The sequence below is a fragment of the Haliotis rubra genome, unplaced genomic scaffold (assembly GCF_003918875.1).
Source record: "Haliotis rubra isolate DU_JTF1 unplaced genomic scaffold, ASM391887v1 Scf149, whole genome shotgun sequence".
In the NCBI taxonomy this organism is placed as follows: domain Eukaryota; kingdom Metazoa; phylum Mollusca; class Gastropoda; order Lepetellida; family Haliotidae; genus Haliotis; species Haliotis rubra.
The window spans coordinates 1,585,926-1,607,181 of record NW_025765436.1 but is presented as its reverse complement, the minus strand read 5'-3'; the positions used below and the strand labels follow the sequence as shown (position 1 = coordinate 1,607,181).

The following is a 21,256-nucleotide window of genomic DNA, read 5'->3' as shown; positions in this document are numbered from 1 at the left end:
CATGTGCTTGCTATTAGCGAGTTTACTGCTCAAATCGTACAGTAATATGTATAAACAATCATCAAACGGCAATCAAAGGGTCATATTTCGAACCTGCTATACGCTATAATAGCCGGTAGGCGTGAAAACTTGGAATAAATGTGTATTGTAGTGCAGAGAGGACAAACAACGCGAGCAACGCAGCCTTAAACACGATCTTCGGTTTTGTTGTCGGAGAGGTATTGAAGTATCACATACCGAAGGTCAGGAGAGTTTTAGAATGCCAAACTTACAGACTCGGGTCTCTACGTTAATTACATTTTGTGTTTTGGTTTTATCACCAGTTAATTTTACACAGAGATACACACGCACGCACGCACGCACGCACGCACACACACATACACACACAGAGATGCTTGCGCAGAGACTCACACTTATACACCCACAAGCACGCGCGCACCCGCACAGGTGCCTAATACTCCACATCTACAAGTATACACACCAATGCCTGTCGTAAGAGGCTACTAACGAGATCGGGTAGCCAGGCTTGCTGACCCGGTTTTTATCGCATCGTATGACAGATGCTCATGATGTCAATCACCGGATTGTTTTGGTCCAGACTTCATATTGCTGGAATAATGCGTTACACAACAAACGAAGTCACTGGTCATGTCAACATAGATTTACAAACCGTGCACACCAATAACACCGAACCCTCAATCGCTATTTACACCTTTTAAGTGAGTGAGCTTAGTTTACGACACTTTTAGCAATATGCCAACAATATCACAATGAGGGACACCAGAAATGGGCTTCACACATTTTACCCATGTGGGGAATCGAACCTGGGTCTTCGGCGTGACGAGCGAACGCTTTCACCACAAGACTACCCCAACGCCCCTCGATATTATGGCATGGTGTCTACAAAATGCATACAGATACCATTGTCTAATAACTACACACGGCTTGTCGACAACTACCGAGACTTGAGACATACTCCAAACCCATGGCTGCCTGTCATAGAGGTATATATTGCTCTGTGCGTGTGCGTGCGTGCGTGCGCGTGTACAGAAATCCACAAAATAATGACACAACACGAGGGATACTTCTCTGAAGATAACGTTGAAACGCGTTAGAGGGAATTTCGTGTTTTGTCATTATTTTGTGGATTTCTTTACGTATGTACAACTTTACACTCCTACACTCCTGAACATTTATATATAAAAAGGCTTACGTTCCTAGAGAAAACCCCACACTACTGAGAGCACATCGTGGGCTATCCGAGTCCGCCCCACACTGTGAAACACGAGCCTGTTCATGCATGTATTCACGTTATACTTGTGACTCGTTACGTGTCGTGTGAGCGGCCGTGACCAGTGTTCTTTGCTACCCCAGCTGTCTGACATTTCAAATATTATCATAAGGACTCCCCTGGGAGCCGCACAATCACGTAGACCCACACAACGCCGAGCGGCATAAAAACATGCAGTTATCTGCCCCTAGACCGAGCCGTGAGATCATAAGGATTAAAATACTTGAATCAATTTTACATTTTTATATTACATTGATTTGCAATAATTCCAATTTGTATGGCAGTAAAAAAGATCCGCTACATGGAATTGAGTAATTTGCATATGTAAATAATAGATAATGAGTCCCCGTGTACTTTAGTGGCTGCAAATAAGGGGCATTGTGAGTAATCTGAATGGGTTACACTTCTCCTTTGTATTTCTGTCACAGATACTAGGACGTGATGCCTGCATGTGACACAACCGAACACCACCACCGCGTCTGTGATCACCAATATCAAATGCGTTACTGCCGAAACGTGTAAATAAATTATTTGAAGAATACAATGGTAATTGATCTATAATTTAAATTTAAATATCATTACGTTCTATGATGCCTCTGAGATGGCTTCTATACTGATGGTATTGTGACTCTCGAGTTGTGACACAATACGGTGCCAATTGGATGTCGATCGTCTATGAATTCCTTCACGTCAACACAACGCTAACGTGAATCTTAGTACAATGCAACATCGCCTTGCATGTTGCTCTATATATCTCGATATGTTTCATTCGTAGGTTTTCTCCCTAACTATATGTTGGTAGTGCAACACATACATCTATTTTGGTGTAGCTCACATTGAACTTTGAATATATTTATCTAGTTTCCTGTAGCTCGCATCACCTTGAATACACATGTATTTTTTGTAGCTCAGATCACCTTGAATACATATCTATTTTGGTGTAGCTCAGATCACCTTGAATATACAGCTTCGTGTAGCTCAACATCATCACGAATTTATATCTATATCGTTATTAAGAATATGACATCAATAAGTTTCATTATGTGGCATCTATTCAGCTTCGTCGTCACCATAAAGGTTGAAATATCACCCGCTCTTGGTGTAGTAAAACAACATCGAGCATCTTTCGCTTTCAGTGTAGTGCAATATTATCCAGCAGCCGCGTGTGTACGTGTAGTGTTGTGTAACTGGACGTCACTTCGCATGGTGTAGTATGACAACATTTAGCATCCATTGCTCTTTGTGTAAAGTAACAGCATACATAGAGATTATTAACCTCGTGTGTTTCCGTATCATTAATATCATATATTAGGAATAACAATTGTATTATTCGGGCCTTTGGCGAGCATAATACATATTTTTTATTCCTAATACATATTTTTTAGTCGTTATTATAGTGCAAACATCACTTATGCTTAAAATAAGATATTTCTGCCTAAAAAGAACAACAAAATCGGACAGGGTCTTCTTGGCAGTGTTTCTATTTTCATCGCGGGTAATCACCTCATCAATATCAGCTTCTGATACCTGACGGAATCGATTCGTCGTCTGTATTGTGATCGATAGATCGAAATCCTTGGTTGGTACTTTCTTATACGATTGCCTTTCAGTCGTGCCTCATAATCCGTACCTTCAATTTGAACGAAGTACTCCGTTTCATGTTTTCCAAAGTCAACTACTGCAGTAACGACTCCAGAACTTCTGTCATCAATTCTTACAGAATCAACAATTTTGAGAATATTTGTTTACAAACTCGTCCATGCAATGTAAACTTGCGACGACGTCATCAATGAAATGTTAAAACGTTTTAGGATTCGCATGGCGTGTATGGAGTTTTGTGAAAGTAGTTCGTGGATTGACGTAATTTGCATAGTTATCAAATTTGGATACCAAGTTTATCAGATTGCTTCATTGCACCGGTAACATCCTCCATTAGATGCTAAAACTTCTATCTATCTATCTATCTATCTATCTATCTATCTATCTATCTATCTTACTGTTGTGCAACGATATCAAGTCTCTTCTGCTAGGGTTGTGCAACAACATTAAAAATATGTCTGTAATGGTATCGTGCAGCAACATTTAGTATATCTGAGAGTAGTGCAACATCTTCCACCTATCTGTCTTAGGATTGTGCAACAACATCAAACATATGTCTGTAATGGTGTCGTGTAATAACATTTAGTATATCTTTGTGTAGCTCAACAACAATTAGTTTTTTCGAGCTTTGTGCAAACACATCAAGCATACATCAAGCATATGTCTGTCTCAAAGTCTGGCAACAAAATCGCGGAGCAGTAGAACAAGGACGACTATATGTCTTTCTACACCTCGTGCAACAACATTTAACATGTACATGTATTGACTTCCTTAAGCGAAACAACAGTTAGCTCTATTGGCATTCGTGTAGTGCAACAACATCCAGCATGCATCTGTCACGGAACATTGAGGCACATTGACAATAGGAACATATTAGTCGAATGTCCAGTCACTATAACACATTTCTCAGACGGTCGAACACCCCGTGCAAGTCATGGAATCAACCCACTTTCTTACTAAGGTAATGATTACAATAATTACATCGAGACATTTCACGCAGAGTACTAATTACAAATTGGCAACCGGGTGTGAAGCCCCTCTTGAATGTTCAAGCGCAGGAATCTCTGTGTAGTACATGATATACATAAATATACCATGTGTATGCCGAAAGAGAGACGATGAATGCAACCGGCTGTACCAGCTGTTCTCCTTACTGTGCAGTCATACGTAATCTTCTACAAGATGTTCATTTATATCTTCATCAGCAAACATAATTTCGAGCATCATTGTAACCTTATTAAACTAATTAAGGAACATCAGTCTACTCAGCAGATTCACGAGGAATTAAGCAAGAGCTCTGGTTATCTAAGTGTAGATGTATACATCATGTTCAATAACGTATGACATGACAGCGGTATGGACACATCTTCATCATTTACAACGGTGGGTATTAGTCGGATGTCTCACAGTTAGGTTCCCCACCCCTCAAATACTCCGACAAATCCGTAAACACGAGATGTTTATCGACGGCGTCGTACACTGAAACAGCTGGGAGACACACATCACGTCCTTCTTGAATGTCATGACGTCATGATACAATGATGACGTCATCAATATTTTTATGACCGATGAACCAATCAGATAAGCATATTGCAGGGTAAAAACCCTCCATCGACATTGCGTGATGATAAGACCCATCATAAAATTGATATGATGTTCACTTCGCCATACTGTACAGCTAAATAACATTTGGGATGTGGTGATTATCAAGAACAGTAGTCATACCAAGCAATTAGCTGACATGATTTCAAATCCAACATAACCACCTTTACTCAAGCGTCCAATTGCAGGGCACACCCATGCTCTAATCAACAAATTCAGCATATTCGACAGTTTCAGTTGTTGCATGAAGGGGAACGACCCCTACACACTAGTCTGTCTCACAGTCCCCGAACCACATTATTTTCACTGCAACCTAGCCCTCCCTGCAATGTTAAATCCCTAAATGAAGCAAAATTATATATATTCAGAGAGTGAGCGTTAGTCTACTGGAAGGGGAACGACCAAGGCACATTTGTCTATAATTATACCATAGTTCTTATTAAAGCGACTGTGACATACTAGGCTGATAAGAGTTCCGCTAATTCAGGTGCGGAAAAGTAAGTTACTATATACAATAAAAAATATTTATGAATTTTCGACAATAAACACAGCTTATGAGATCGCTCACATGCAAAAACGCAAAAGTGTGCTTCGCTATTTGGCTCCGCCGTGGCGAAAAGTGTAAGACGGATTAGGCAGTTCTTTTGTTCTCGATGATGTGGCATGTCTTAAATAAAGCTGAATGTTGACGAGTGAAATACATTTCAACACCGCACCTTCAAAACCACGTGGTGAATAGATTAAATTCCGGACAAACCCCGTTATAACAAGTCATTTTCTTGGTGGTATACAGAAACATGTCCACGGTGATAAAATGTGTAGTATTTTGTGTCTGACGAGGGCTGTTCATCTGAAAAAAATCGTGAATTTCTCAGAATCAATTAAACATTATGGCTACGTGGCATGTCCGCCATCTTGAAATCACACCCCGAATGAAATTGATTTTGTTTTTGACTGCTGATTGACAGGAGGTTTTCATTTCACCTGGACGATGGATCACTTAAACGAAACGCTTCTCGGAAATAATGTTTTCACACAAAACATGCTCAAACTATTTAGAGACAATAAAGGAATTTAGAAAATCTATATAACGAGGGTAGGCAGCTGAGGGATGTGTAGTTATTTTTTAATTACAGGGTGATAACTGACAAGCATTCATAAACAATTAAGTGAAGGTTTGCTATTCCAGGCCATTCCTCTCTTGACAGTTTACGCTTATCAAACCATAGCTACAACAGCTAATGGAGTAGGTGAGTATGGTTTTACGCCGCTTTAATAATGTCCCAGCTGTGTAACAGCTCGGGAGGTTCACCCGTGAAGATCCGGGTTAGAAACGATCTTCAGTAAAACATGCTTGTCGTAAGCAGGATCGGGTGGTCAGGCTCGCTGACTTTATTGAAACATGCCATCGTATCCCAGGTGCGTAGATCGATGCTCATGCTGTTGATCACTGGATTGTCTGGTTCAGACTCGATCTATTTTCAGGGAAAACACGGATGAAAATGATATGAATGGATCAATGATAACAGTGATGACACCAGGTATTCGCTAAAGAATATGCGCCCAAAGGCTCAAGAAGTCGCGCTGGGGTGGCCTAGTGGGTAATGCGCTCGCTCGTCACGCCTAAGACCCAGGTTTGATTCCCCACATGGGTACAACGTTGGGAGCCTATTTCTGGTGTCCCCCGCCGTGATATTGCTGGAATATTGCTAAAAGCGGCGTAAAAACCCAACTCACTCTCAATCACCCAAGTAGTCGCGATACAGCGCCAAACCTGTTCCCAGTAGAAGAACGATTTCAACAAATGTAATCTCTGACCAAAGGTGTCCAACATGTTTTAGCCTGCTGACGAACAACACGTAAACAACGTCTTCATCTCACTGTGGTATGCTGGGTAATTAGGTACTCTCGTTAAAAAAACGTCTGAAAGGTGAGCCGGGAGTTCGTATCTCGACCCACTTCCGGTTCTAGAGTTAATTTGGAGGCCTTCAGAAAGTTGAAATTCCGGAAGTAATCTTGTTGCTTGGCTTCGAGCGTTTATTTACAAAATATGTGCTGAATCTAAATTTTAACAGACTTTCGTTGATTTACTCAAAATCTGTCACTATTTAATGTTAATTACAAGCAAGACGATGAGAGGTTGAGCTGTCAGGTCAAACGTTTCTCGATAAATAAAAAGACATGATGTGAAAAGATAGTAGATGTAAAAACGTAAATACATGTATACACATCTGTCATTAAAGCGAATCGAGATTTCTTTTTAATCGTGTTTTAATGTCTTTTTAGGAATTCCAATTTTTATGTTTTATGACCTACAAATACATAGCTTCACTTGTTTATGTTTTACAATGTAAATAGAAAGAAACCCAGATTCTCATATTTAACTCATTCAGAACATGTAACTACACTATCAATCTGAATTCGTCCTTTCATCTCCTCTCTGTTTATACGATGCAATTTTCTTGTAAATAACAGATTAACTGTTTCACGTACTTATTCGTTTTTATGTCACGACAGACACTTTTGGCGGTCTTACTGATCCCAAAACGATAGAATGATGCAAGAAAAATAAAGCAAAAATATATTTTTATCCAAATACTGTGTACGCATGAACGCAGATAATTTGGCTTGGTAGTAATGAATTCAACATACAAGCTTAGTTTGTGAAAGTGTGTTTGTTGTTAGTAAACATAGAAAATGTGGTGTCAATTTCACTGGCATGAACGCGTTTCTTCTTCAGTACACACGCCCATGTTTATAGCTGTCGTGTAACATACACTCACCGATGACATACAGACATGACATTTAACCCTCAATGAGAATCCAAGATGGCGACCATATGGACGCACGTGCGATCAACATGCTAACGGCCGCAATGCGCATGATGATTATTTCCAAGAAGAGCGATGAGTGGTGAGCTAGTGAAATTAACATGCCCGCCACTGCAATGCGCATGAAGGTCGTGTAAGCGAGAAGCGAGCGTCTGAAATTGACATGAAATCGATGCCATTTCATCCAATACGAAAGGGGCGTGATCTTGATATGTACATGTGCATATGGAGGAGAAATACATACACTTGTACGTCCTCTCAGAATTTTAATTCAAAGATAAGGATCTCTTAAAGAACTTCATTTGTTTCAGACAGGTTTTATTTCCTTCTAGGCAGAATGTTAATACATTTGCAGCAACTGGCAATATGATTAGCTTCAGTCGGCGTACTATTAGTGAAGGTTTTTTGTAAAGTAAGAGCATTTTGTGTGCACACAAAACGTGCAACTCGGGTGCAGGGACATTTTATGTTGATTACGTTTTAATAGCTGCATTGAATTAAATTTAGAAACTGCTGCTGAAACGTTGTCTCGCTTTCAAATTCAGATGTAAAAAGGAGTTTTTTTCAGTTCCGATTGTTTATTACTGCAGTTATATTTGGTCAGTTGTGTTAAACAACCTTCATTCCTCCCTCACACCAACTCACTCACTCACCCACCAACTCACTCACAAACACATATACGGTATTTGAAAAAATGAAAATGAAATATTAAAACTTTCAAAACACGATCACTACAACATGAACTTGCTGAGAGGACGTGTGACATCAAATTGAATGTAACACCAAAAAAACATTTTTTCTAGGGATATGATGGTGGAAATTCAGAAGTATCATAGATAGTATTATCTGTGCAATTACATGGCTACATCGAAGCGCAGTTTTCAGAAAAGATATATCGAGGTAAGACCTCCGCGAAATCTATACTTTGTAACGTGCATACTAACACGTTGTACCTGTAAAAACCCATTGTGAAATGCACACAGCATACAGTGATATTGACAACTCCCCTCGCAAATTTGTGTACTATTGTGCTCACGTGACTTTACCCGAGATATTTGGCAAGAATATATCGTAGCTGGTTTCCTATCTGTGTAAACAGTTGTCTGAATCAAGGTCAGATTGTATTTTCGGGTTCCATACCTCCTTGAAAGTTATCTAAATCTCGAAACGATTACTTTCCAAAACAAGTTTTACTTTCTTCTGCGAGGGTGTTTATGGAGTTTCAGCATATAAAGACCATCTATGCTTTGTTTGTCGACGGTGTTGAAATGTACACACGTACAAGCGCCATGTACAACAGTGCACAGCCACTGTTCAGCTAACACTGACACTACGTACAGGCCTAGGAGCGTGAATTGAACGTAAGAACAGAGCCTACGGTCGTTCGCCGTGGGAGCTTAAAAAACTGTCAAGGCACAATTGCAGAAAAAGCAAAACTTTCTGTCTTAAAGGTAGCGATTTATGGTATGATGTTCTTAAAATGTTAGCGTTGGCAAATATAAACACATAGAAATGCGACTAGGTGTATTTCGACAACTGGCGCTGCTCTTCATTAAGCAATGCGTTCCATTGATGTATCTCGTTGGTTATGTGTAACATATAGTTCTCATATTCCTCGAGAAAACAATAGACATTGAACATATAAATCAGTGCTGTTACAGTTGAATAAATAACCTTTTTGTTATTACTGACTTTTCACGTCGGTGCTTAGGAACTGAGACGCGTTTGCTCTTAGCGAGTGAGTGATTTGGCTTTTACTCTGCTTTTAGCAATTTTACTGCTGCATCACGTCGGGGAACAGGATATATGCTCGACTCATTGTATCCATATGGATGTGACACGGGTATGACGCTAACGTAACATGATTCATATTATCTGCGATTCCTGGAGCTGGTTCCATCATCTTTGAATTAAGGTAATCATGAACGCTGTCGAAGTTGATGGTCATAAACTCTTGTCTTAGTTGTCGATCATGAAATGAACTCTTGTCTTACTCTTTGTTAACGAACTCTTAACTAAGTTCTTGATCATGAATTATGTCTCGGTAAGTGAGTGAGCGAGTAAGTATGGGCTTTCCTACTTTCAGCACATTCCAGCAATACAACGGTTGGGCAAAAAACACAAAAGGGCTTAACATATTGTACCCCAATGGGGAATCGATCCTGTGACCTCAGCGTGACGTGCGATCGCTTTAACCACCTGGCTACCTCACTGCCCCAGTAAATTATGGCGTTTATAAGAAACAGTATGAGTGAATGAGTATGGCTTTACGCCGCTTTTAGCAATATTCCAGCAGTATCACGGCGGGGGGACACCAAAAATTGGCTTCACACATTGTACCCATGTGTGGAATCGAACCGGGATCTTTGGCGTGACGAGTGACCGTTTTAACCACGAGGCTACCCCACTGCCCCTATAAGGAACAGAAACCAGCACCGGCTGGTCACCCAGATATAAGTGAGGCAGAGTGTGATGTTAAAGCCGCTCTCAGCAGAAACACGGCGGTGTGTGAGTGAGTGAGTGAGTATGGTTTTACGCCGCTTTTAGCAATATTCCAGCAATATCACGACAGGGACACCAGAAATGGGCTTCACACAAGGCGGTATGTGGGTGAGGGAGTTGTGTTTTAACTCCACTTTGAACAGTACTGCTGTCAAACATATATCGGCGAGCTTGATGTCGGAATGTCGTAGACGGTTCCTGTTTTAGGCATGGGGCAGACAAGAAGCAAAGAAAGGCGAATCTGAGATTCTAATGGCTATTGGTAACTAATCGAGTTCCACGTCGTTTGATAGAAGGATTCAGTTCAAATCAGTATTGGAAGAAACAAAGTTAAAAAGGTTACACCTCGCAAGCACCCGATTCCAATTTTTGCCTTTTTTCACAGAAAGGGCGTATATCGTAGGTACTTTGACGGGGAATGGGGTTTATCAGAGAATATACAAACATGTGTATATTCCCTGATAAAACCCATACCCCGTCAAAGTGCCTACGATATATGTAAACCTGCATACACCTCCATGTTGAAGAAGCTTCCGTTTAGCATCTTGTTATTTAACCGCCACTCAAGCATTGAACTGTCCTACTTCAAACCACAATATACATACTGGCTCACACACTATTGTTCAGATTAGTTCATCATAAACAAACTTGTGTCCTTGTTGCAGAATACCAACATGGAACATATGCTCCATAGAGTAGCATACAACGCCAAGATGTCCTCTGCATTATCTGTTCTGAAATGCTTGACATTCTGAACCAATCCTAACGTTCCCTGCAACTCAGATCGAATCCTTTGGCAATCAACAAGTAACCAACATCTTGTGTAAACGCCAAATCTATGTAAAAGCCATCCCTAACGACCCAATATCATATGTCGTATGAAATACCGTTAAGAGTCAGAATCACGTGTATATCAAATCTATATCTCGTAATGAAAATGACTGATAGCAGTCATCAATGTCCACCCACTGTTTCTGGTAATGATGATGTCTTTGTCATGTTAGTCACTACACAATTCCAGGACCACGGTATTCTGATTGGCACACCACTAACATCTAACAGCTGACTCGGATAGAAAAAAAAATTAGATCATACAATTATCAATCTGCGCAAAGTATTAGCTCTTTCGTCATGTTGATGACCCTGGTTAAGCAATACACTTGGACATCGTACGTGCAAAGTTCATTATCTGCCTCGCTTATGAATAACCTACATTGCAGCTAAGGAGAAAAGAAAGGTCTACCATTCCACGACAATTAATTTCCTGAGCCCTAATAGTTCTGGTCACTGTTTTTCAACACATATAAAGTCACATTAACATGTAAATGTGATTACTTCACACATAACGGATCGTCACTGACAACGTCATGCTGATAGTACGAACCCCGTTAGCCTCGTTTTCAAATATGTGGTCTTTGAGATAATCTTTTTTCATCACGTTAACCTACTCCTTATGATCTTAGCCCAAACATACGTACGGACACGTGCGCGTATTATACTTCTGTTTTTTGCATCCGAGAGATATTGACAATGTTTGCAAGTATGACATAGACGGTTGTTGTGTATTTCAACTAAATGCTTTTCTTTCTCCATATGCCTAACAGCTGACAGGGTTCTTCAAACTGTTCCAAAGGCGTAAAAAATCACACTAGACCAAATCGTATTTTATTAGCTGTATGAAATAGCCATTTTGACGACGGATCCAGCGAGGCGTGTTTACTGTTTATTCTTGGCATAGTTAATGTACAAACAATTTGCATGCAATGCGATATTGTAATGGAAAATCAAACAAAGAACAACAAGGGCTGATGATTTCATAGCTATTCGACTGCAAGCCTGCTGCCATCGGTCATGATAGTACTTATGTTGAGCAAAGTTTGCGCAAAAAAATGTTCTATAAATTAGAACCCGCGAGTGTTAATGTACTGAGCTTGAATTGATGTGTTTGGGTTCCCTGTTAAAACAATGCAAGTTATCCATCAGTATAAGCATATACTAGGATTTACCTACACGTGTAAATGACATTGAAGACATGCTGGTTTTCCAACAACAAAAGAAGACGTATGCACGATAGAAACTTTTGACCCTTTTATGTGTTAGGTTCTTGAAAATGTATAGAAAACGCGTTATCCGTGTATTCAAGTAAAAGATTATTTGTATGCGCTTAGGGGATATTTGCTGTTATACCGGCGAAGACAAATAGGGGTGATAGAATTAACACACGTGACGCACGGGTTTCAAAACCCCACTTATTTACGATCAATCATGAGAATCAATTATCGAATAAGGTATTTTGGGTCCCATCGTCAATTCCAAATTATTCAAAACAACCGATGTTTCATACTTATTGCGTACTTCTAAAATAACAGCATGTACGTTTCAACATGTACGTTTCAAAATGTATATTTCAACATGTACGTTTCAACATTTACGTTTCAACATGTACGTTTCAACATGTATATTTCAACATGTAAGTTTCAACATGTATGTTTCAACATGTAAGTTTCAACATGTACTTTTCAACATGTATATTTCAACATGTACTTTTCAACATGTACGTTTCAACATGTACGTTTCAACATGTACTTTTCAACATGTACGTTTCAACATGTATATTTCAACATGTACGTTTCAACATGTACATTTCAACATGTACATTTCAACATGTACGTTTTACTACAATTACATGGTCTATTTATTTATTTAGTCAAGGAAAACAATCATCTGCTCTAACATATCAAAGGGGAATGCGATATAAGTGAATGAATAAAGATCATAATAATGCAGAAAATATCGATTACAAATATTTGTCACAAATAAACAGTAACTTGAGTATAAATATACGTTCCAGTTTCCATCAGAATCAACTTGTTAGTTTTAGTAGAAGTTTTAGACAGAGGGTTGTTCCGCGGTCAGGAGCCTCCTCAAGTCTTGGTCTAGACGCAGTAATTAGTACCCCGCGAGGTTTAGTATCTGTCTAATGAGCGCAAATAGTTACAGCCACCATAACTAGATTCTAAACCCTAAACGAATGTAGACTGGTCCGTACAGTGTTCCGTACATTTCCAGTGCAGGAAGGTAAAGCCACCATATAGAAACAGCACACCGGCATGAAGATATAAACTTTGTTGAAATAATACTTTTAAAATACTCAGTACTAATAAGCCTCTAATAGCCAAGGACTGGAACCTAGTTTGGAATGGTACTGTAAAGTTGCCAGCCCGTGAAGATCCGGTTTAGAACTGGGCTTCAGTAACCCATGCTTGTCGTAAGAGGCGACTAACGGGATCGGGTGGTCAGGCTCGCTGACACATGTCATCGTATCCCAATTGCGTAGGTCGATGCTCATGCTGTCAATCACTAGATTGTCTGGTCCAGACTCGATTATTTACAGACTGCTTCCTTATAGCTGGAATAGAACTGAGTGCGGCGTTAAACCAACCAACCAGCTAAAGCTGCGAATGGGATGTTTGGTGGAGTTGAGAAGCGGATGACGATATACGATCCAGGACATGTTACAGAGACTAGGTAGACTCGAACCCGGGACCGTTTTGCAACAAAGGTTCTAAAAATCCATAATCATGAAAGCAGAATCCATTCTACAATTCCGACCATACCATGAGCATGTAAAGGTTGCCAATGTATGGATGTCACGTTCTGTCATATGGTGAACACGACGTTTCGGAATATATTCTTACTCATTCATCAGGTGAAGAAAACTAGAAATTAGATAGCTATATACTGACTGAGTTTAGTTTTAAGCCGCTTTTAGCAATATTCCAGCAATATCACGGCGGGGGGACACCAGAAATTGGCCTCACACATTGTACACATGTGTGTAATCGAACCCGGGTCTTCAGCCTGACGAGCGGACGATGTAACCACAAGGCTACCCCAACGCCCCAGACAGCTATATAAGTACATGTGAAACAAAACAGTTATAAGATGACAAAGGTGGTCACTTAAAGAAAGATGCCAGTAGTTAATGGGTACTGAATGGTAATATTTTTGAACTGGCTCATTTACATATCAATATGATTTAACAAAACAAATCATTTCAAAGAAATGTTAGTGTAGCATTTCTGGCGAAAACATCAATGGTAGACATGGTTATCGGCTCCAATAAAATATATGCGTTTTTTCTCACGGTACGCTGGTTGTAAGATTCGGAGCGCGAAATCGGACTGGGAATGTGCGAAGTTGAGATGAGAAACCCGCTGCACTGTCCTACCTTCCTTCATGGCTTGGTAGAACTGTACGTTGTACACGCGAGGTCCGTTTTCACAAGAGACTCATTAAACCAGCATACCTTTCCCTGCCGGATTCACAAACAAAGGCAAATGCTTTCTCTTCCTACACGTGCAACTTATGTGAAGCACAACAAACTAAAAAGCGAAAACGAAAATTAAAGCTTTGTTCCCGGTCACCGTCACATTGTTTTCCATTAGGATGCGGTTTTCCAAAACAAACACCATATTTCAAAAGGCGCCCAGAAAACAATATCGCGGCGAGTGCCTCACTGGCACTGAGAAGAATTTCACTATCTACCAGAGTTTCTGGGAAGGTGATAATCCGTTTAATGCCTGTATTCAAGGAATTCGAGGGAAAAAATAGCATTGTGACGGGTTATTGGTTTTGACTTTGAGCTGAAAAAATGGTTTCTTAAACGAAAAAATCTCTTAAACCTCATGTGTTTGATTACAATTCCAAACTGAACACAGACTCCATGCGTACTCCGTGGTTGGGGTAGTTGGTGTTTTTTATCAAGATGCATGTAAACAGTGAACGGCTGGGTTATGAGGGGTTGTTAATCGGGTATACGTATGTCTTAAAAAGACAAAAACACGTACGTAAGAGCATTATTAAACCGTACAAATGTACCTCAGTTTCGCAGACATTTTGTGTCTTCAAATAGATGTGAAAAACACCGATTTTTCAATAGTTCGACACAACCAGAATGTCGACATATTATGATGACAATAAGCAGTGTCTCTGGACACAGAGAGTAATATATTCCGAAAGGGGCTCTTGGTTCGATCAAGTGGCAGTCCCAGTAATTGTTTTGGAGACCTTCTTAATCCACGTTATCCTTAACGTGGTTGAAGAATTTGTTTTCAAATTAGAAGTTCTTTTCTTGGTTGTTCAAAATAGACTGACGTTTGACTAAGACGGATTAGGAGAATAAGTTGGATGCTGAATGAGTTCAAAGACTCACTCGTGGATTATACCCATGGCAGTGACTGATTTGAGCACTGAGGCTCTGTCCTGATGGAAGAGCACTCTTTTTGTCAGCTTCCTGTGTCAAATTCACCCTGCAATTACCTCAGAAGTGCAGAATAAAATCCTCCTTTTGTGGTCTGGTCTTTTCTCATGATAACTTCCACGGCATTGCGGGCCATAACCTTTCCAGCTGATCGGATAGTCATCGCAGTGATGTCAAATAAAACAAACTGACGGGTAACCCCTGATCATGTCAAATGCTTCCACAAACTGACGGGTACCCTCTAGCCAGGTCAATTTATCATGCAAACTGACAGGTACCTTTCGGTCACGTTATATGCTTCCTCCAACTTGCGGGTATCCTCCTTTCATGTTATGTTCTTCCACAAACTGACGGGTATCCTCCTTTCATGTTATGTTCTTCCACAAACTGGCGGGTATCCTCCTTTCATGTTATGTTCTTCCACAAACTGGCGGGTATCCTCCTTTCATGTTATGTTCTTCCACAAACTGACGGGTATCCTCCTTTCATGTTATGTTCTTCCACAAACTGACGGGTATCCTCCTTTCATGTTATGTTCTTCCACAAACTGACGGGTAGCCTCCTTTCATGTTATGTTCTTCCACAAACTGACGGGTAGCCTCCTTTCATGTCAAATATTTCAACAAACTGACGGGTATCCTCTATTCATGTCATATGCTTCCACAAACTGACGGGTACCCTCTGGCCATGTTAAGAGCTTTTCACAAACTGACGAGTACCCTCTGGTCATATCAAAAACTTCCACAAACTGACGGGTACCTTTCGGTCACGTTATATGCGTCCACAAACTGACGGGTATCCTCTATTCATGTTATATGCTTCCACAAACTGACGGGTACCCTCTATTCGTGTCATATGCTTCCACAAACTGACGAGTACCCTCTGGTCATGTTAAATGATTTTCGGAAACTGACTGCTATCGTCTGGTCAGGTCAAATACTTCCACAAACTGACGGGTACCCTCTGATCAGGTCAGATTATTCAACAAACTGACGGGTATCATCTGCTTATGTTAAATGCTTTTCACAAACTGACGGGTATCCTCTTGTCAGGTCAAATTCTTCCACAGACTGACGGGTATCCTCTGGTCAGGTCAAATTCTTCCACAAACTGACGGGTACCCTCTGGTCAGGTCAAATTCTTCCACAAACTGACGGGTACCCTCTGGTCATGTTTTATTCTTTCATTTCCTTCATACTTCGGTTAGGAACTCCTTTCCCAAACATCTTAAGATATGTGTTTGTCTACCATTATGCTCTCAACAATCTCTTGACGTGAAGAACTAGGAGCGGAGCCATTTCAACTGTTATTATATTAATTGTACTCGAATAACAGAGGTTCCACTGTTAAGCCATTTCTGGACTTGTGTGATGTACGAGTGAATGGCGCAATTCCAGTTTTGACTTGTACCATATATGTTCCTGTGATTTTGAAGTAAACAATTGATTTGCCTTGGCAAGTGTTTGTGATGTGTGACACCGTTGGAAAGATACGCTCATCTTTTCAGGCACAATTGGCATCACCGTTCTTTCATAGTGATTCAAACAGTAGTACGTCGGGTTGTGATCAATGGAAACCAGAAAACAAACGTTCATTTATATCTTTAGCATATTCGGCTTGAGAACCCGTTTCGACAATTTACTGACGATTGATGTACACCTTCTACACCATAGATGCTGTAGGTATGTCACAAGAAATATACACATATCCAAATATCACACGGGTGGTGGGGTAGCCTAGGTGTTTGAGGGTTCGATTCCCCAAGTGGGTACAATGTGTAAAGGCCATTTCTGGTGTCGCCCACCATGATATTCCTGGAATATTGCTAAAGCGGCGTAAAACTAAACTCACTCACACCTAATATCACATGCATATTAGTCAGCATAATCCCTCAACCCGTGAACATCCGGGTTAGAAATGATCTTCAGCGACCCATGCTTGTCGTAATAGGCGACTAACGGGATCGGGCGGTCAGGCTCGCTGACTTGGTCGACACATGTCATCGTATTGCAAAAATCGGTGCCCATGCTGTCAATCACTGGATTGTCAGGTCCAGACTTAGTTACAGACCGCCGTCATATAAGCTGGAATATTGCTGAGTACGGCGTTGAACGACAAACAAATCATCCACCCGACACCGTCTCAGGAACCCCACCCCACCGACTTCACCACCCTCTCATCATCCAACAGTGTTTGACGTTCCTGTTCAAAGTAAACGATAGCAGAAATAATGTTTGGAGTACCAACATTCATCTCACTCCTGGAAGTAAAGAATACAAGATCTGCTTTACCTTGATGCTGGTTTGAAAAATTCTTTCCTTAAAGAAGGGAACTTGAACAAAAACGACAGACATAGGATGTTTTACATGCGGGTTTCATCTTGTGGTGGGTGTTTGTGATAGGATATTCTTCTCATATGTATTTGGATTCCATATGCCAAGGTGATGTAGAAATAACACTAGGCATTTTAGGCTTTGGCATTGAAGATTTGGCAGATTTACAAAATGCTGACCAGATTGAAAATGGATTCTATTTATAACTAAAAACAACGAAAGTTCTCTGCGAATGTTTTGATGGGCGTGAAAACGATATTCAACATCTTCGCCGATGTTAGATCACAACGTTTCGTTCCGCCAAGAAAAGTAGTACCAGTGACGAAATGATGACTCGGATGATATTCATATTTAAGAAGAATAGATAATGAGAAGGGGGAAGGACGTTTTTGCAGCTCAGTTCAACTCGGCATTCACAGCTAGGTCACTGCACGAAAGACGCACCGCTAGCTATGGTTCACCGTTATTTAAATGTGCGTGGAAGGAAGGAAAACATCGTTACTTGTGAGCCAAATTAAGAAACCTAAAGCTGTACACAAACCAGAGTGGATACGTGAGTGAGTTTAGTTTTACACCGCACTCAGCAATATTCCAGCTGTATGGTGGCGGTCTGTAAATAATCGAGTGTGGACCAGACAATCAACAGCATGAGCATCGATCTACGCAATTGGGATACGATGACATGTGTCAGCCAAGTCAGCAAGCCTGACCACCCGATCCTATTAGTCGAGATCGCCTCTTATGACAAGCATGGGTTGCTGAAGACCAATTCTAACCCGGATCTTCACGGGTTATGGAGGTGTTATGGGCATTGCCTCCATATTTTCTGATTGTCTATAAAATGTGGAGTGTGGTTCATACATTACAGGTCATGGGAAATGGTGTTCAATGACGTTTTCGTCAATACAATAATCTACGGTTATAACGAACTCAGCGGGACTACTCATTTTAGTTCGATATAACCGAAGGTCGTTATACCCATTTCGGACTAACATATACAGTCGGGACCAATCAAATGGTTATGGTCCTCAGTGCGATATAAGCATGTTCCTTATAAAGGTACTTAAATGTATTACACAGCAAGGAATATCAAATATTGAGTTCATATATGGTACCCATGTGTCGAATCGAATCTGGATCTTTGCTTTCATCACAGGGTTTGACCATTTACTAAATCCTTGGAACTTGAAATATTACGGACGATATCAGTTTATCGAGTTCCGTTTAACTTCATGTCCTCAATATGCAAATCTAGGCTCCTGCCAAGGTGTATGTCTTAATCTCCATGATCGGACGTTAGGCATCAGAAACAACGACATAATTGGTCCGATAAACTACAGTATCGGTGATGCTAAAGAGTGAAAACGTTCTAATTTGCTTTCAATCAGACGATAAATCTAATGCCATAAATTAGTTTTAACGACATCCCGAAAACCGACTAATTTCCTGCAATGGCCACAGTGCGCCACGTTGCGAACATAGCCATTTGTGTCAGACGAGATAACCCCAGTCTTACGCTGATTTGTCATCGCCACCGCCCCCTGGTGGTCACCGTATGCACTACCCTCAGTTATTATCTATAAGGAGATTTTGATGAGACCAGAAGCACGTTGAGAAGACTGATTAGCTATCGTATGATCTCAAGATATGCACGAGGCATTTTGATGGGAACATTTGCTACAAGTCACTCTGCGATGAAGACGATCATTTATTTACAAGACGAGCAAAGGGGTGTTTAAGGGTGTATTCACAACACAGTTTGCTGAACTTTACCAACGCCGGGGTTCAAAGTAGGATATCCAGAAATATATAACACGCGGACTCTGGTAAGGAGGGGCTTTGTTTGGAATACAACCATCAGGATCGTCCATTGACAGAACTGCTATAGATTCAGGAGAGAGAAATGATACAAGAAGGCGATGGTTGGGTCGATGTGTTGGCTTGTGTAAATAAACGTGTATCCTGTGTAAATCCTTCTGTGTCAATCCTTCTGTCTGTAGCCTCTACGTGGGAGTAGTCAATGACAGTGGCACATATTTTCGCAGATGTAAATCAACCGTCCCTGCATGTCGTTGATGTTTGTATTGATAGTATCTACGCCCGAACCCCGACCTCACACAGTTACAAACAATACAATGGCAATGAAGAAACAATCAAATGGTTTGTTATGCTTCTTGAAACACTAAGACCACGACAATTCACGTCAGGGAAGTTGAACATAGTACAGCCTGCTTTCACTTCGTACCACACAGGGGCGATGGGTGGGGTGGCCTAGTGGTTAAAGCGTTCGCTCGTCACACCGAAGACCCGGCTGGGATATTGCTAAAAGCGGCGTAAGACCACACTGGATCACTCATTCATTCACTCACCCACTCACTCACTCGTAGCACAAACTGTAATGATAATAAAGATGATATTCGACGATAATAGTAATAATCATATGGGAATTACTATCACTATGCACATATCCAAATATCACACGGGCGGCGGGGTAGCCTAGTTGTTTTTGGGTTCGATTCCCCAAGTAGAGAATATCATGATAACGTCCCTGATGATGATGATGATGATGACGACGACGACTATGATGAGGATTCAATGTAATGTAAACTTGATGGAGATGACGAAGACGATGATGATGACGATGATGATGATGATGACGACGACTATGATGAGGATTTAATGCAATATAATCTTGATGGACATGATGACGACGACGACGATGATGATGATGACTATGATGAGGATTTAAGGCAACATAATCCTGATGGAGATGACGACGACGATGATGATGATGACTATGATGAGGATTTAAGGCAACATAATCCTGATGGAGATGACGACGACGATGATGATGATGACTATGATGACTATGATGAGGATTTAAGGCAACATAATCCTGATGGAGATGACGACGACGACGACGACGATGATGATGATGATGACTATGATGAGGATTTAAGGCAACATAATCCTGATGGAGATGACGACGACGACGACGATGATGATGATGACTATGATGAGGATTTAAGGCAACATAATCCTGATGGAGATGACGACGACGACGATGATGATGATGACTATGATGAGGATTTAAGGCAACATAATCCTGATGGAGATGACGATGACGACGACGATGATGATGATGACTATGATGAGGATTTAAGGCAACATAATCCTGATGGAGATGGCGACGACGACGACGATGATGATGATGACTATGATGAGGATTTAAGGCAACACAATCCTGATGGAGATGACGACGACGACGACGATGATGATGAGAGAAATCAAATCTTCAAAACATACATGACATCGAGTGTCCTGCTCAGGAACTACCACTCAGAGTACCAGCGGGTTTGTTTTGGGAAAATCACATTGAACAGCCGAAAGACCAGTTAGAGGTTCTTGTGGGCGATTATCGATCTTGTAAACTCTTATCTGACATTTCAGACATTGCTTTGTCTGCCAGTTGGTGGGAAGTAGGACTGTATGGGTAACAACAGTGAAATATTCCAGAAATATCACGGCGAGGACACCATAAATAGGATTCACACATTGTGCCCATGTGGGGAATCGAACCCGGGTCTTCGGCTCGACGAGCGAACGCCTAAACCACTAGGCTACCCCACCGCCCCTATCGAATTGTAACAAACACCTCCAAAAGGGTTTTCTTGACTTGCTGCAACGCGATGGCGGTCTGACATTTAAATGTATATTGCTGAGTTGTCATCTGAGGCCATTCTGCTTTAATGTGAATGAATTTATGAACAGGACTTGCTTGACTGAACATGAATGGTGGTATACTGCCACTATACCAGTATGTCGTACATTTGAA

At 40.8% G+C, this 21,256-nt stretch overlaps 1 protein-coding gene across 1 annotated transcript in view; it reads left to right on the top strand.

Moving 5' to 3' along the window:
- The window catches only part of LOC124269975 (sarcoplasmic reticulum histidine-rich calcium-binding protein-like), a 40,473-nt gene extending 19,653 nt beyond the window's left edge, over positions 1 to 20,820 (top strand). The window contains exon 2 of the mRNA XM_046704974.1: positions 20,039 to 20,820. Within this exon, the coding sequence (XP_046560930.1) occupies positions 20,039 to 20,820 (782 nt within the window). The remainder of the gene's footprint in view (positions 1 to 20,038) is intronic.
- The last annotated feature ends 436 nt before the right edge of the window (positions 20,821 to 21,256 follow it).